Here is an 18,672-nt window from a genome sequence, read left to right as displayed (position 1 = left end):
GAAAAGTGGATTGTGTTAAGAGGAGAATATGTTGAATAAAACCACCAAGCAATGTTTATCATATCCATCTAGGGAACCTACCCTCGTATGTATTTGTATTTACACAGGGTGAGTCTGAACTTTGTAACAGGTTGGTAGTTTCAAAATGGATTATCCAGAACCTTTTTCCTTGAAAACAGTTCAGAAGCACAATGTTAAATTCGCTTCTTTACTTACTGTATACATCCTGATAGCCGATATTATCTTAGAATAATCAATAAAAAATTGTGTACACGGATTTTGTTTTATATATTCATTACAACAAATTACTAAAAAAACAGTAATGGAATAATTAAAAAGTGATATGACTTTTATATCAATGACTTGTGCTTTTATTGCCTGTGATATTTTCACATGTAAGACTGTCCTGTTGTTCATACTTAAAATGGTTAATATATACATATACACACACACACATCAACTTTCAAATACAATTCCTCTAATTTATAAAAGGAAGCAGAATCATTAAGCTGTGATAAAACATTAAATGCTATTACATACAAACTGTACCTTGACACCTTTTCCATATTAATACAGAACAAACAAATGATCTTCACAACTTATTTATTTCAACTACAGAAAATTTACAATATACAAATCTATTTCACATCAAATTATCCCCTTTTTGGAATCTCATCTGGTATAGCTTCTAACCCCTGTAAAATAAAAAATAAAATGTGAATTCAATTGTCTAGTGCGAATACTTTTATTAAAATATAATTGAACCCTCATACTTCACACCTTAGGGTCACTCCATGTCAAATCGACAAACTGGGGGTTCAAAAGTTACATGAGTTTAATGCATTAAATGAGTTATGGCCACTGACCATCCCAAAAGTTCTGTCGTGCAATTGGTGAAGCTCATAATGGCGTTCCTTGAGTCAATTTTCATTCGATGCACAGGCCAGTCACCTACGCTACAATGAGGGGGGGGGGGGGGGGGGGGCAACCTTGAAATGTTAGAAGGGAACCCCTATTTTATATTGCAGATTCTAATTTGATGTCCAAAAATACGTAGGTTTTGTCAGACACATTCTTTTGCCCCCACAATACTATTATACTTTCATATAGAACATTTTTCGTTCAATGCATATTTCTCGCGATAATTCGATTTGTCAAGTTACATGGGACACCCTGTATATGTTTTGAAATCATTTATTTAAAACAAAAAATCACACCTATAACTCATGCATTTGATAATTGAGAATCTTTAAATACATATAAGAAAAAGTTCCTTGTCATAGTGCAGTTTCAAACACAAATGGAAAAAAATACAACTTCCTTGTGGAGGTCTTAAGCATGCATCTTTCAGATCGTGAATCTATAACAATAGCCACTCTTCTGCTTTAAATGGTAGCATTTAAAAATCATGTAAGTTAATTTGAGGGTTTCATCAATGGTGTGGTGAAGGATATTTTTTCTTGCTCTTTCAGATGACTTTGATTTTAAGATTGCTATACCTTTTTACTTTCTGCTGTCTAGAGAAATCATTCTGGCACAAATTATTTTGATGTCACCTCCACGACAGACAATATATGACTCTCCAAAGAACTTGAAGTGGCAATGTGCAATTCATACCATTTGGTCTTAAAGCTCTTAATATTTGAATTTTTGTATGCAATATGGACATATAGGACACATTAATGTGCAAATTTTGTCTCGGTGCCAATACACTTTTAGTTTGTAGTGATTGAACAGAATTCCTGTTTTACAACAAGTATGCTCCACAACTTACACCTTTGCAGTGCATTTCCAGTTTTGGTGTATGACCATCTTATCTGTAGGTTGTATTATCAATCAACATTAAAGTGTATATCAGTTTCAAACATTGAATCTTCTGTGTGAAGCTGGCACGCTTCTCTCAATGTTGAACTGTTTTGTTCTTTCTCTCTCAATTTATTTGTTCAGTACTTCTATTTGTCAAAGATCTAACAAAATTCTCAGCACAGTGGCGTATCCTGGATTTTCATAAAGGGCATGCAGTACACAAATGTTTTAAAACATATATATTATGGAATGGGGGATAGCATTATACGTATTCAATAGTTGACGATTTGCACACTAACATTACTAAATATTGCATAACGTATAAAGTAATGAAATATGGATAATAAAGTTTAAAACTCATTATAGTAGAGGCCTAAATTACAATTGGATATTCAGGAACAAAAGACAAGACTTAACTAAAATAATTTAAATGTAAATTCTGCTCTTCTGTTTGGAGTGGTAAATTCCCTTATAACATCTTCGTAAAATGAGGGCAATGCTTTAATTTTCGGAAGCAGATCTTTTTCAATGGATAATATACCACGCGCACTTAACCTTTCTTGCGATTGGGTTGCTCTAATATATTAATTCTTCTTAATGCTGAGAAAGATCGTTACACTAATGCAGTTGAAGCTGGTATTGACAAAATGAGTGTAGCGAACTTGTTTCACTCAATGTTATGAATATTGTTCATGTTCATATATGGTACTACTTCATGTACAGGTTTATTTTCAAACTTGAGGGAGGGATAGGGAGCAAATACAAAGTCAAATAATAATAATAATAATAGTAATAATAATCCTGTATCACACCCTCTGTTTCATTTTCAGTTACTTTTTAAAAATATTTCGGGAAAATACTGCACTAAGCCATGTGGAACTTTGAAAGAGGCCCAGAAATAAAAATAAACCAAACTTTAAACTAAATGTGCATTGCAATGTACCTCCAAGGGGAAAAAAACAATGGCTGCTACCTCTTTGTTCAACGAAACAACAAGCATACTCTTCTCTGTAGCTGTCACCTCACAGCATGCAGTCAACGTGATATTCACGCATTGTGAGGGGGTAAAAGCAGAGAGGGGAGGGAAGAAGCATGCGAGCACTGCTTGCCCACATTAAAATCTTCCTTCGCTGATGCGGCCCATCCGAGAGCTTGCTCTGAGACGACATTAATGAGCTACAACTACAATCTTCTGTATTAACCCAATTACCTACATTCACAATTTTTTACTTAATGAAACATAATCCTGACCTAATTTTCACCACCTATCAGCTACAGCTACATAATATCTAAAATTAATAAATACACAATGAGAAAAATTAAAAGATTATGCAACTTGTCGAAATATTATTCTCATAAAAAAATGAGCCTGCATGAGTTTGCTATCTTCACTGCTTTGGAAGATTTCACTGAAAAATTAAACCTGAATGTAGTAAATATTTGAGATTCTGTTATTCAAGAAGAAGCATGTGTTTTGCAAATCAGTTATACACCTGTCACTTGTATGTCCCAAGCTGTCAATCTATACTCCAATTTTGGTGTAATCGGAGAGATCAAAAACATTTTTGCAATTATTTTCAAATTTGTTTTGACATGAAATGATCCTGGTGAGGAAAAGAAAATAGAACATGTTGAAATGCATTTAAACCTGTGTACAAGATTACAGTGTAGTCCTTACAGAGCATAAAACTAAAAAGAAACTTTGAAACAGGTGTTATTATGTATGAACAATGTTGAGTTGATAAAATTTCACATAACATATGAAATTTTAGTAAATTGATAAAAATGAAGAAGTTAATAAATTCCATAAACATACAAGGAATTGATTATCTTCTTCATATTTATCAATTTACTGAACACTTGTAAAAATTTAAGCTCAACAGGGTAGCTACTCCAAAATTGGAAGTTTAATTCCAGCTTTTCAAGGTGAAATTTCCTAAATATTTAAGGCTAAAAATAATAATGACTCTTAAAATAAATTTGATATCAGACACCTCTAAATTACGGACATTTTTAAATTCCCCGGCAGAAATACATGGGGTTTAATGGCAATATTACTTCTCAATAACGGACGCAGACACTGAAAACTACCTCCCCAAGGCAAATAAAACTTCTTAAGAACGGATAGCCTGAAAGAAAACAGTCGCAATTCCTGGAATTCGACGCAACAATGGCCAGTATTTCGAACTAACGTGCATTGTATCATGTTACACCGAACATATTTCTTTTTAAAAGTTCAGACAGTAGATAGTATTCTTTGTGGTTATCTTCAGAAGTATGTGTCACTTCTGCTACAATGTCGCAGAAACGCAAACGACCTGACTTTAAAGGAAATAGTTGAAGTCATCAATGTCTATGAGAAAGAAAAACCTAGTGTTCAATACATAGCCGTGCAGTTTGCTGTTGGAAGTGACATTTTAATAAACAAAAGTGGCATCCTTAAATTGTGGACTGGAAATGAAAATCTTTTTGGTAAACGTTCATTTCCCAATACACCAAGCTTGAAGGTTGACTATTTAACATTTTAATGGTTTTGTTATGCTCATAGCAACAACATGTCTGTGAGTGGACCTCTTATTTGTGAAAAAGCACCCGAAATCGCTAAAAAATTAGGGTACCATGAGTTTAAAACATCCGTGGGCTGGCTTCAGGGAAGAAAAAAAAATATGTCCGTAAAGTATGTACTGTAATATGCTTATCCTATTGTGTAACATCCTACACTTTTTTCTGAATAGCGGACACTTCTTAATAACGGACATTTATTTTTCCCCCCAGCTTAGTCCGTTATTGAGAAGTTTTACTGTACACCTTAAAAATTTGGTGAATAGTTTATGGACAGGAATAAACTACACTAAGAAATGTCAAAGGTATTGATACAATCACCAAAAACAAGAGTTTATTTTCTACTAAAAATAGCCACTAACATTCGTCAATTATGACATTACAAAGATACCAGGTAGAGTTAAAGGTTTGTTCCTTCTCTCACGTGGGAAACAGTGTAGCCGGAGAAAAAGCCTGAAGAGCCAAGTGAGCACCTCACAGTGGGCACGTGACATGCACATCACCTGTACCACCTGCTCGCCACTTATACACAGGCACAATGCATTTCGGCAAGACACAATGCAATTACGGCGGTCCGTCATGGGGTCGACAAATTGGAGTTGTGTATCTTGTTATGACATTATTGGGGAAAAAGGGGTGAAAGCTGCAAGTGCTGCAGGTAAATTTGAAATTTGTGTGGTGGAAGGTGAGGGCACAGTGAACATTACGACAGCACAGAAATGGTTCGAGCGGATCTCGCCTGGGGACATGAGCGAAGAAGACAAGCCCCGATGAGGAAGACCGGGTGCCATGGATGCAGATGGCCTGCTACAGCACTTGATAGCCAATGCAAGCATCTGTACACGGCAACTAGCACGACAGGTTGGATCATCCGAAAGCAGTGTGGTTCGCTCTTTTCTCCAAATGTGTTTTGTTCCTCTATGGCCTCGACTTGTTTCCCACAAGTTGACACCACAACAGGCTAAACGACTAGTCTTCATCTGTCAACAATTGCTTACAAATACATGAAAAGAAAGGTTTTAGTTTTGTCACAGGTAACGAAAAGTGGATATTTCTACAATATTCTGCCAGTGGTAAGCAGTGTATGTGGACACGGCAAGAAGCAATGCAATTTGTATTGCGCTTTCATACATTTACTGCAAGGACAACAGTTAGACACATTTGATGCTGTGGAAAAGGGGTGCATGATTCTTTGGCCTCGAAACAAGCTGAATGGTAACGTCGAGGGATCGTGGCTCTCACGGAACATTGGCAGAAGACCACACAACAGAATGGCCTATACTTTGCCGAATAAGTCCAATGTCATGCCTTGTGTCTCCAGTCTCAACGTACATGTGCAAAAACGAACAAACTTTTGACTCACCCTGGTAGAATGGGCAAAATTTGAATTGAAGGAAACCTCATGGTATAAATTAAGATTGAAAAAGTCAATACAATGCAAGGAAGTGTTGCAAGCCTAGTTGCAATTTATTTCGTGAAGTCCAATCACCAGACTTTGTAGCGATTTTCCGTAACCTATATTACTAAAATAAAGATACATCGCAAAATCGCTTACAATCTCAACGTTACACGTTTGCCACTGGTTGCGTCCATAATCTGAGAGAAACAGAAGACTTAGTTATAAAAATTCTAGCCTAGGTACTATGCAATCTAGGACGTATTTAGGGGGGTCCAGGGGGACTGGACCGCCCCCTCGAAAGATTTATCAAGTATTAAAGATTAAATAATGAAAAATTTATTCGTTTAGCCGTTGTTATATAATTTCCTCTGAACTTATTGTAAGACAAGGATTATATTGGGATCATACGGCTTTGAAGGACACGGAGGATGTATTTCGGGTGTCCGGACCCCCCCCCCCTCCTACCCGAAAGACTTATTAGGTACGAAAATTAAATCATGAACATATACTCGTTTAGCATTTGTTGTATAATTTCATACAGCTTTGAAGGAGAGGAAGGACGTATTTAGGAGGTTCAGGGGTCCGGACCCCCGAAAGATTTAACAATTCCTAAAATTAAGCATGAAAATATTAACATTTGTTGCATCATCGATGGTTATTAATTTCCTCTGAACTTTTTACAAGGCAAGGATTATATTGGGATCATACAGCATTGAATGACATTACAAAGAAGATTTATGTACACTACTACTCAAAATAATATGCATAAAATATTAATCAGAAACTTACTTTTCTCCAACTACATGTAACATCATTTTTGTTATTCGATAAATATTCGATTATTCATCTACTTGACATTAATTCATTGCCAGGGCACTTGTTTTGATTTAAATTATTCCGACCTTAACTACAGGTAAGCTACGTAATGAATATGCGCTGTTATATCTATATTCTTATACAGTCTTTCTACCTATTAATGTAATAGTAATAATAATATAATATTAATTTATGTATTGTAATTAATATTAACTTGATTAAATATAATTATTTTAATTTAAACATTATTATTATTCCTGAGACACTTGGTTCGGAACCAAGAGAAGAGAGTGACAATTGCACTCTAAGTATTAGAAAGTTCGATAAAAGTAAACTCAAACGAAATTTGAATTTGAAATAACAGTATATGACTAAATCATTTTTCAAAATCAGAAATGGTAACTAAAATTACATTAAAAAAAAGAACTACTGAAATCTTGAATTCCATGAAAGCAATACAGAAACTTGCAAATACACTTAAATAGTGCAACACTAGTAAACTTGCAATTGATTGCAAATGGAAAATTGAAATTACAATACTTAAACTTACTTTCCACTTGTAGGCATGTCCTGTCAGCCTCCAGTCTCGCCTATACAGTCTTCTTTGGAGATCTGAAGTCAATTCACGGCGGAAATGCTGAAAAAAAATAATTAAAAATAAAGCAGAAACTAATGACATAAGAACATTATATTTTGCTACTATTTTCATACATGAAGAAATGGAAAAGTACAGAGAAGATGTGTCCTGCTGGAGTGTACATGTGACTGAAAAATAACATGAAAGAGGGAAAGAAACTCAAGGCAAAAGCATAAAACTTCTGTAAAAGGCATACTTATTCCCTTAATCCCATTAGCTTCACATGGTTAGTATTTATATTTTATAAAACCAGTCTATATTCTGCTTGGATGATATCACCCCTGTTAGAAAAATTATGCAAAGCATCTCCCAGCCATTTCATTCCCAAAATAATGGGTAATCTTCCATCTAGTCTCACGGTTCAAATAAACATTACCCACCTAACAATTTTTGCTTCAAGTGCTTAAAACAAACTTCTAACATTGTGCACTTTATTATTAAAAACAATTGTTGAGCACTTTCAACAGGAAAATATGTGTTACTGTTATTGAGGGTTAATACATTTCAAGACATCTTATATACAAACTAATTCAAAAGAGTTTATCAGCAGTGAGGTCATTCCATGTCACCCACAGACACGATTTCAACAAAATTTTGTACACTTGTAGCTTGGACCTAGGCAAAAACCATATCATTTTTTTTCTTCTCTAGACCTTATACCTTTACAGTTACAGGAGGACAAAGTTTTCAGGATTTGCTAATATGTGTCGCTCTTGAATCTTCGTTGCAGGAGTGTAGTACATTAATAAAATAATTATATTTCAGTATGCAACCTTTGTAGCTCCATGAAATTTTTTTCTGTAATCTCCTTTTCTTTACTCCTAAATGTGCGGTAAACTTCTTGCTTTATTCTATTATAATTGTTTGCATTTGCTTTAGACATTCATGGAAATCTATTCATATACTGAAATACAGATTTGGAACTTTTTCCTAGGGATCTTTTTAATGTCAAGAACCCCAAACCTGATCATCCTAACCTAACAATGTAAGCATTCAGAGATGAAAATGGTGCAAGTTCCTTTTGTTTTATTGCGGTATCATCATGCTACAAATGCATTTTTAACATGGTTCAATTTCGATTTACTTCTGTTAACACATACTGCGGAGTTTTAGCGATTACTAAAGGTTTTGTTCAATATATGCTTTAGTAGTTAGGTAAGGCAGACCAGGTTTGGTTCTCTGAGCATTTAAATAAAGTCCCTGACTGCATTCTACTAAGGTTCCGATTTACTTTCACGATGGTTATTTTTTAAGTAAGGTCCATTTTGCAATAAAAACTAAGTAAGTAAATGTTTTTCAAAAAAACATTTATTTTCTGAATTTACATACACTTCTCTATTTTTCTACATAATTTCCTTGCTTGTTTAAACATTTATCGTAACGAACTACGAGTTTTTGGATAGAACTCTGCCGCCTGTGATGATAGCCAGTTACTCATGGTCGTTTTTACTTCTTCATCAGTGTCTAACGGCTTGCCAACCAGGAAGGTCTTCAGATGGCGGAAGAGGTGGTAGTCGCTAGGTGCAAGGTCTGTTTGTGAATACAGTTTGAATTTTAATTTGAAATTAAAATTTTGGGTGTCTTAGCACTAATGCTATTCTGCACCTGTCACACTATGCGGGGTCCGGCCCCTTACCTTAACAAAAATAAAATCGTGTCTGAAAACTAAAATTTTCTTACCTTGGTTAAAAGCTGAGGAGGCACTCAGCACATATATAGCGACAAAACACAGGACAACACACAGAATTATACTGGCCGTAGTGCCAGTTGCGAGAGCCTCGTTCGTCTGCAAAATGCAGTCCAGGGTGTACTCCGTGGAAGTGAGGTTGACTTTTGGGCACCTTAGCAGAAGGTCGCCCTTACTCCCCGAATACCGTTTGAAATTTCACGTGCACACCGTCGTACTGATTCATGACAATGCAAGGCCACATGCTGTGGCTCAAACTCAAGATCTGATCGAATATTTTGGCTGGGAGGTATTCGATCATCTGCCATACAGTCCAGACCTTGTGCCTAGCGACTACCACCTCTTATGCCATCTGAAGACCTTCCTGGGCGGCAAGCGTTTAGACACTGATGAAGTGAAAATGTCCGTGAGTAACTGACTATCATCACAGACGGCAGAGTTGTATGAGGGTATCCAAAAATTCTTAGTTCGTTATGATAAATGTTTAAACTGGCAAGGAAATTATGTAGAAAAAAAAAGGTGTATGTAAATTCAGAAAATAAATGTTTTTTTGAAAACATTTACTTACTTACGTTTTATTGCAAAACTGACCTTACTTAAAAAAATAACCCTCGTACATTAATTCCCACTATACCGTTTTTGTTACAACCTGCCCCGCTTCCCGCACTTCTTGATCGCTGGCTTTTCTAGCATAAACCACGCGACATTGCTGCTGCAGACCGCGTGAACTCTGTGCTAGGGAAAGCAGAAGCCACGCAGCAAATTGAAATACGCAACGTGGCAACAGTGTCTACGTAAGCTCCTGTCTTCTGGCTATCAATCGCTCCTCGCTGCCAGCAGACGAGTTTTTTCTCATTTCTCATTGGTACCGAAACTGCGAGCGATCGCTAGCTACTTACAGTCGCTTGCCAATGGAAAATACATTGTCCATGGGAAGCGTGCAAGCTTGCGTAAGGTAATATTTTTTTTTCAACATAAATGACTTATTTTCGAAATCCAAACAGTGCACATTATATTAAGGAAGGTTCAAAGTTCGTGTGACAATGATCGCCAAAACTCTACGATAATTAGTCTTCCTGCTAGGAGAAGTTGAAAAAAATTCAAAACAATCTGAACCATTACCAACAAAACAGGGTAACAGTGTGATCTCCGCCGAACAGATTTCTTCATTTTTACACAAGAAACTACTTACGGAAATGCGTTGCAAAGTTCGTGGAGGTATTTTCTTCCATCGTGGAATCTATTTGACCGGGAATTGATGTATTTTTGAAGAAAAATATCTCTCCAACGCACAATTTGCATTGCTTGTACTTGATTTCTGTAAGGGAAGCGGAAGTTGCGTACATTCGATGACACAACCCCCTGTCAGTGTTTCCAACTACTGTTTTTTTTGCAAGAACAAGAAAAAACGAAATATACATTCCAGATCCTACTACGACCACAAATTTTAACTGTTTGCCTAACCTAATCTTACCGTGAATGGTTTGTGGGGCTCTGCGTGAATGGTTTGTGGTGCTATGCGTGAATGGTGTGTTGGGCATTTTTGGATAAGAAGGTTGGAAACACTGCATACCCACTGATGATCCACTACGCGACTCAAGCTGTGCCCGCCATATTGTGTGTTATGGAAGCGAAAAAAGGAAGAACAATAATTACTGTTAATGTGAAAAATTGAAATTATTTTCTTGAAAAAAGCAAAATGCCACCTTAACCCTCTCGCACACAGTGGCCTCACATGAGGCTCCAATCACTTCTTTTTCTGGAGTGTGTAACTACTAAACGTATTGTTCAATCAAGTTGGTTTGACTTTCATATTGTAGAGGAGACTCAAATGAGTCTTCTGGTTCATTCAAAAAAATCCCGGCAGATGTCGTTGGTGTATACGACGGTTGGTGGTGAATTGGAAGCAGTATTTGGAGGCAAAGTGCCATTCCTGCTAGTATGGAAAGATATATTTTTTTTGTGAAGAAGAAATTTAAAAATTTCGGTTAAGTTTTATGATTTATTATACTCTAAACTTATAGCACATAAATTTATTTCACCAAATGTCTCAAAATAATTGTGAAATATCAGTTTCAATGACAGTTCTCATGTGAGGCTTATCTGCATTAGGGGAAACAAACGCAAAAGTGAAGCAATCTTTCAAAGACCCCAGATGAGGTATATTCTATTCAATAGAGTAAAACATCTCTTCAAACTAATGTACCATTGCTATGTTGTAGTGAATTACTTGTATTTCATCTCTCATCAACACATTCAAATTATATTTCAGTTGGATATTCATTGTCTGTAATTATTTTAGATGTTTACGTATTCCTTTTATATTCTACATCATTACCACGTTGAAAAGTCCATGGATGACTCAGCTCCTAGCACAATCAGTGCACCTGCATCAGGCAAACCATGTAGACCAGAGAGAGAAGGAAAATACTCAATTGGAAAAGCGAGTGAAATAATTTCATAAACTTTTAAATAACAAGACTCATTATTTCCGTAGTATCACAAGTATTTCTACATTCTGTACTTCTCAGTAGTTCATCACACTAAACTTTTATTACATTTCCTCACTGGCAGAATATAGATAATGCTTATCTCATAACTGAATGGATTTTCACGGAAATCAATTCCATTTCCACATCAGCTGTAGGCAGTCTGATAACAGAATGCATATCTGTGATTGCATTTCCTTCCACATTTTTCCATACAATGAAGAAACTATTATCGGGAATTCCTGATTAAGTTATGTCATATATGTATATTTTTTCTTACTTCAATGTAATGAGTCTATATATATTGTTTTATATACTTGCAGGTAATTCAAAGTTCGATACTTGCTGCTTATGAAGTGGAAGATTACCTCCTAACTCTACCTTCCGATTCTGAATGTGACTTGTGAGGGTCAGAAGATGAATTGTGGGTTCCGGATGCTGAGCACAAAGAAAATATGGATCCAGTTCAAGATATATCTTCAGATACGGATGAGGTTCAGTCCACCTCTACTACAGGTGATCATCCTTCATCAGAACTTCCTTCAAAAAAGACAGGTAAGAAGAGAAGTGCAATTTGGTTTCAAGGAAAGCATAACTCCCATGCAGTGAACCACCCTCAGTTTTCTGGGAATCATCAATCTACCCTCTCTGGGAATATGCCTGTTGATTTCTTTGCTCCCTTTTTTTCAGATGACTTGATGTCAGACATTGTGTTTCAATCCAATTTGTATGCAATACAATGTGGCAAAGATAATTTTGGACTAACCGTACCGGAGATAAAAGTGTTTCTAGGCATAAATTTTGCTACAACATACTTGCATTATAGTAGACTTAATCAGTACTGGAGCACTGAATATGGTATGAGACGTCCACTAATTGCTGACCACATGACTTTGAACAGGTTAACAGGTTTCGTGAAATTAGATATCTTCACTTCGTTGACAATTCAACGACATGTCCATCAGATAAATTGTATAAAATTAGGCCAACACTGAAACATTTCGCCAGTGTATTTAAATCATCCTGTCTAGCAGAAAAACACTTAGCCATTGATGAAATGATGGTGCCGTTCAAAGGGCGCTCCTCACTGAAACAATACATACAGGGGATGAACAAAAATATGGAAACACCTGGTATAAAATAGGTAGGCATTTCAAACACGATTTGCATCTGAATGGTAGGTGGCGCTGTGGTCACTGGCACTTCCTACGAGGTATACACCCTGGCCAACCTGACAGATGGGCCAGTTACAGTTCAGCGACCAGTCCGTGCAGGTTATCGTGAATTATGTCTGAGCTGACAGTTTCAAAGAGGGCAAATTGTGGGTGTTCGTATGGTGGGGGAGCTTCCGTGACTAAAGTAGCGGAAATGTTTGGTGTATCAAGAGGCACAGTCTCGAAGATCATGACTGCCTACGAGACTTTTCGAAAAACCGCATCAGCAAAGCACCAGCGTGGATGCAAGTGTGTGTTGCGTGACAGAGACAGACGCACATTGGGTAGGATTGTGACCAAGCAGAAGATCACCACGGCTCCAAAAGTCACTGCCGAGCTGAATACAGTGCTTACAAACCCTTTTAGCGTCAAAACAGTCAGAAGAGAACTCCACAAGCAGGGTATTCATGACAGATCTGCAATTCCCAAACCACTCGTGACTGTTGACCATGCTGCTAGACGGAGACAGTGGTGCAACGCCCATAAAAACTGGACAATGGAGCAGTGGAAGACTGTAATCTGGTCGGATGAGTCATCCTTTACATTGTTTCCAACTGCTGGCCGAGTGTACGTGTGGAGAACGCCAGCACAAGCGTACGATACAGACTGTCTGTTACAGAGAGTGAAGCATGGTGGTGGTTCAGTGATGATTTGGGCAGCCATCTCCTGGTAGTCTGCCGGACCCATCATCACTCTGCATGGACATGTCACTGCCAGGGACTACGTAACCATTCTGTTTCAAGATGACAGAGCCCCTGTTCATACAGTTCACATCGTCCAGGACTGGTTTGATGAACACGAAGATGAAGTGTCACATCTGCCGTGGCCTCCACAATCGCCAGACCTCAATATTATTGAGCCCCTGTGGTCAGTTTTGGAGACCAAGGTGCGAGCCCGCTACCCACCACCATCGCCTCTACAACTACTTGCAGCTGCTTTGGAGGAAGACTGGTACAACATCCCTTTGACAACCATACGTGACCTGTATTTGTCCATTCCACGTCGACTGCAGGCCATTCTGCATAACAAAGGTGGTCCTACTCGATATTAATAAAGGTAATGTGCATTTCTGCAGATGTTTCCATATTTTTGTCCATCCCCTGTAAGAGGAAAACCTCATCCTTGGGTCTTCAAAATTTGGGTACTAGCAGGTGTAAGTGGCTATGTGTATGATTTTGAGGTTTATGAAGGAGCAAAAGGCAATCGCTCTGAAGTTTCACCAGAATTTGGAGCTGTTGGTGATGTAGTCCTCAGACTTTCTAAAAACATACAGGGAAAAAATCACAAGTTGTTTATGGACAATTTATTTACGTCAATTCCTTTATTCATAAAACTTTTAGACATGAATATTTATAGCATTGGCACAATACGTACAAATAGGCTTCTTGGGGCACAGTCCAAGTTGAAACAAATTTCTGATTTACAAAAATCTGGACGGGGTTCCTATTCAGTTTGTACATCTCAAGAAGAAATTACAGTAATTAGATATGACAACTCAGCTGTTCATGTTGCCTCTTCATATGCAGGTATTGAACCTATTGTTGAAGCTAAAAGATGGAGTAAGAAAGAGAAAAAAAGGTATCCATTCCATGTCCACATGCAATCCAACTGTACAATATGTATATGGGAGGTGTGGACAAAATGGATTCTCTTGTGGGACTTTATCCACACACTCCCAGGCATAAGAGATGGTACCTACGTCTATTCCACCAACTATTAAATGTTGCAATTGTGAATGCATGGATTCTATGGAAAATAGATCCTAAGAACAAGACGATAGACTTGCTCGAATTCAAGAGTTCGGTTGCTTGTTCTTTGATATTCAGTGGAGTTGGGAAACAAAAAAGAGGTCACCCTTCAGGAGAAATACAGCCTGCAGTTAACAGAGGTTGAAAGTTAAGGCACCAAATGAATTGCGGAAAGATGACGGGCCACATTTTCCATGTAAAACTAATGGAAAATATGCTGCAAAATGCCACCTACATGGTTGTAAAAGAAAAGCAAGGTATTTGTGTATGTGATGTAAGGAACCACTTTGTCCTGAATGTTCTCATGCTTTCCACACAAGATAAAATGTAATTTACATTTTCTTGTGCCAAAACATACAAATATATTATTTGTGTAACCATTTTGTGGGTACTAGTTTACTATTGTTTGGACAGATTTCTTCATTTCTACAGATGAAACTATTTACCGTAATAAGTTCCTGTAGTATTGTCTAACATCGGGAAGGTGTTTTGTATGATGTGGGAATGTATGATAGGGGAAATTCATGTTCAATGTTGAAAATTAATTCTCCGCCGGACAATAGCTTTCGGCGTGCACACATTCGTACATAATCACGTGTCGTGATTGTGTTTTGTTCATGTTCATTGGGTATCCAGTGTTTCGAACTGTCTGTGTTTGCAACGAAAGTTAGAAACATGATGTGTTGTGGATGCGTGGTGAAATTCGTACCGGGTGTGGAAGATCCAGTGGATTTTTTAATTTAATTGAAAATGGGATCGTGAAGAAAGGAAAGGAATGTCGAAAATATGGCAGTGAATGTAAACTACTTGTGAGACGGAATGAGCTGTGGGTATATGCCTAATGGCTGTGGGTATATGCCTAATATGATGTGTCGTGGATGCGTGGTGAAATTCAGGCAAGTTTTCCGTATCCTGGAAATGGATTTCTTCAAATTTAAAAGTTGGGGGCAGGTAACTCCCGCCAATTTCTAACATGCCTTTAACAGGGACTCTATAGAGAAAGCCGGGGAGCCGGAGCGGGGCCACGTTAGCAGTTGGGGGCGGTAGGTCAATTACCCCATGGGCGAAGCACGGAATCGGTGGGAAATTTAGACTCAAAAACTTCAAACGAAAAATTTCTTTTACTTTAAATTTCCCACTTATTCCGCGACGGATAGCCCCACAAACCATTCACGGATAGCGCCACGAAAGATTACAATTTTCTTCGTAAAACAATGTGAAAAAGTTTAAAAAAAAAATTAGATCGGATGAGCTTTGTTCATGGGCATTTCTTAGGTTACGAAGGTTGAAACACTGCATAACGATTGAAAATCGACAAAGACAAGCACGACACACGGAAGGTGTACGTGCCATATTGTGTCTCAGGCACGCGAAAAGACTACGAGAAAGAAGTACTGGTAATGTGAAAAATTGCAATTATTTTTTTCAAAACAATGTTAATATACCTTCAGGAATGTTCCGCAAAGCAGATACATAAGTACGAATGTCAAAAATTGCCGAAACGAAAAAATTATAGGTGTCCGAAGGATAGTAAATTTTTACCCATTTTGTGATATTACAACTATAATGTGAGTAAATTTTCAATTCAACTGTAACAATTGTGTAATGAGTAAATTTCTCGTATCGGACAAACGGCTGAAATTTGCTAGTTCATTTCATTTGAATATTCTTACTTACGTATTCTGCATTGAGAAACATTGCTGAAGGTGGCATTTCGCTTATTTTGCGGAAATAAGCTCTATTTGCGACATATTGAGTAAATTTTCTTAGTTTCTTTTTGCCTTCGGTAACATGCAAAATGGCAGTCACAGTTTCACTACCGTACTCGGCATTCAGTGTTTCCACCCCACTGCACCCAAAAATACCTACGCAGCCCCACAAACCATTTCCGGTAAGGTTAGGTTAGGTAGGGTTACGTATAGGTTACAATAGTAGGTCAGGTTTAGGACTCTCAGCATTAAAGTAAACATCCATAAATGCTTCCAACACATGATCCCGTAATATCTTGTCTGAAGCATGAAACCCCCATCACGCCTCTCATGAAAATCCGCAGAAAGTACGTTTCCGAGAAGACTATAAATTCGCTGTGAAAAGCGGATGCTCAATTAACGTTGTTCAATTAATTAATTCCAGAGTAAATCAAATTTAGTGAAGCTTTTATGTGCTAATAAGTTTCGAACTTACTTCCACAATCGTTTGCAGTATTCTAAGCCTAAAGGGTACTAGTTTACTATACCGGAGACACCTATCAATGATTTATTTCGCAATTTTTTACATTGCTATGGTAATATTCTGCATTGCGGAACATTTCTTTAGGTGAAATAAAGAATTTCTAACGAAAATAATGTCTATTTCTTAACATTAACGAGTACTTACTGTTGTTCCTTATTTCCCACAAACCATCCACGGGTAGCCCCAAAAACGGTAACGGTAGTATAAGCCGGAGACGGATTAATTAAAATTTACAGGAGAAAAAACTAGAAAGTACTTACGGAATTGCGTTCTTGAGGACTTTCTGAAGCTGGGGAAATTGTTTTTTCGAATCGTGTAACTTATTTGACCTGTAAGTAAGGTATTTTTCGTCATTCATGCATCTCCGTTGTACGATAGCTCATGCCGCCATTACCGTCGACTACGTGAATCAAATGTTCCGTGCATTCGATCATGTAACCCCCTGTCAGTGTAGCAACCACGCGGTAGTTTTGCAAGATGACGTGTGAGCATTTTTTTTTTCCAATTTAAGGTAACACTCTAGTTTATGTCCTCTTCCTAAGGAATACATGTCATATATCGTTGGAAAGCTTATTTTATAAGGAATTCAACAACATAAATCACAAAGTGAGGAAAAATTTCCTGAAGGAGTGAATCGAGAAAAACCGAAGTTGTCCGGATGCGTAATTGAACGTACTGAGGAATTTTTTAGACGATGAAGCACATATTTAGGGGTTAGATGAGTACTAAGGGAACCTAACCTAACCTCGTAGGCATACCTCGACCCCGTGAATGGATAGTGGGGCTATCGTGAACAGAAAGTGTAAAAAGAAAAAAGTACTTACCCGAAGAGATGCCAGGTGCCGCACCACGATCGCGCACCGCAAACGCAAAGAAGCAATCACCATGCAGATAAGGATGTAGAGTCTAGCCTCAATTTTCGCTTAAAAACCTTTTGTGAATAGTTTGTGCGGCATTTATCGGTTCATAAGTTTGGAAACACTGCACATCAGTTGACGATACTGCATATCAGCTGACGACAGACAACGTGAGTCAAGATTTGCCCGCCGAATTAGCACCGACCAATAAATGATTATAATGTTAAAAATAACGCTTTTTTCATGGAAAAAAAGTGATCCCCAGCTTGAAAAATGTTCCGGTATGCATATGAGGTAAGTAGCAATGATTTTTATTTGAAAATAAACCAGTTTAATGTGTCTCCGCCTTATACTAATGTTACCCCAAAAACCATTGACGTGAGCCCAAAAATTCACAAACTATTACGGGGACGAGGTATGCCTACTAGGATAGGTTAGGTTAGGTTCCATTAGCAGTCCTTTCGTTCAATTTAGCATATACGGACAATACGAGAGCGTATTGTGCTCTCGAGCAGAAAGCAAATGGCGCCAGCAGCAATAGCGTGTCGGAAATAGATTTTCGTAGAAAACTACATGCATTCGCATTAAAATGGATCAAAACTACATTCTCGAACATCAACAACGCTACAGAAAATGATTTGCGTAAGTACTTTTTCCTGTAAATTTGAAGAAATCCGTCTCCGGTATAGTAAAGTGTTATATAAATATATAAAATTATGATTCTGGGAGATGGCCTCTTATTACATATAACTTACATTGCCAAGTCCAACCTTGTTTATGTAGTACATTGCGTATCCTGGTACGGCCATACAAACTGCAATTATTCCCGCACTTGGTAAAATTTCATACCACATAGTTTTTACTCTTTCTCAGCAACAATCACGCAAATCAAGAGGTAAATTTAACCGTTTATTTTACTAGTTTGCTTCTCTCTGTATGTTCTCTCTTCACCTCCTGCCACTTCTTCTTCTTCTTCTTCTGACCCTGCCAGACAAAACACTGTCGACTTTGGCCAATGTTTCTGTATTTGTACTATGGGACAGCAGTAGTCTTCATTTTTACACTTTTACATTCTATGTTCTGTTTAGAATTCGATTTGACATTTTCGAGCGTATCCATATAAAATCCAAATAATTGGTATTGATAAATCAGATAAAAGAGAAAGTAAAGATATAGGGAATGGCATTTTTAATCTCATCAGATTTTTATATAATATATTTCGTTG

The 18,672-nt window shown here is 37.4% G+C and overlaps 1 protein-coding gene across 1 annotated transcript; it reads right to left on the bottom strand.

Annotated features, from left to right (window-relative positions):
- Nucleotides 1–586: 586 nt before the first annotated feature.
- Nucleotides 587–18,408, bottom strand: ND-MWFE (NADH dehydrogenase (ubiquinone) MWFE subunit). Its single transcript, XM_083115299.1, has 3 exons — nucleotides 18,203–18,408; nucleotides 7,134–7,220; nucleotides 587–695 (listed from the first exon to the last, which is right to left on the bottom strand). Exons 1-3 carry the CDS (start codon nucleotides 18,299–18,301, stop codon nucleotides 654–656), a joined length of 228 nt encoding a protein of 75 aa, XP_082971425.1. The 5' UTR covers nucleotides 18,302–18,408; the 3' UTR covers nucleotides 587–653.
- Between the last annotated feature and the right edge of the window lie 264 nt (nucleotides 18,409–18,672).

This window comes from Lepisma saccharinum, chromosome 30, assembly GCF_977018435.1.
Source record: "Lepisma saccharinum chromosome 30, izLepSacc3.1, whole genome shotgun sequence".
Classification (NCBI taxonomy): Eukaryota; Metazoa; Arthropoda; class Insecta; order Zygentoma; family Lepismatidae; genus Lepisma; species Lepisma saccharinum.
Note: the sequence above shows the minus strand (reverse complement) of the source record. Positions and strands in the feature narration are given on the sequence as shown.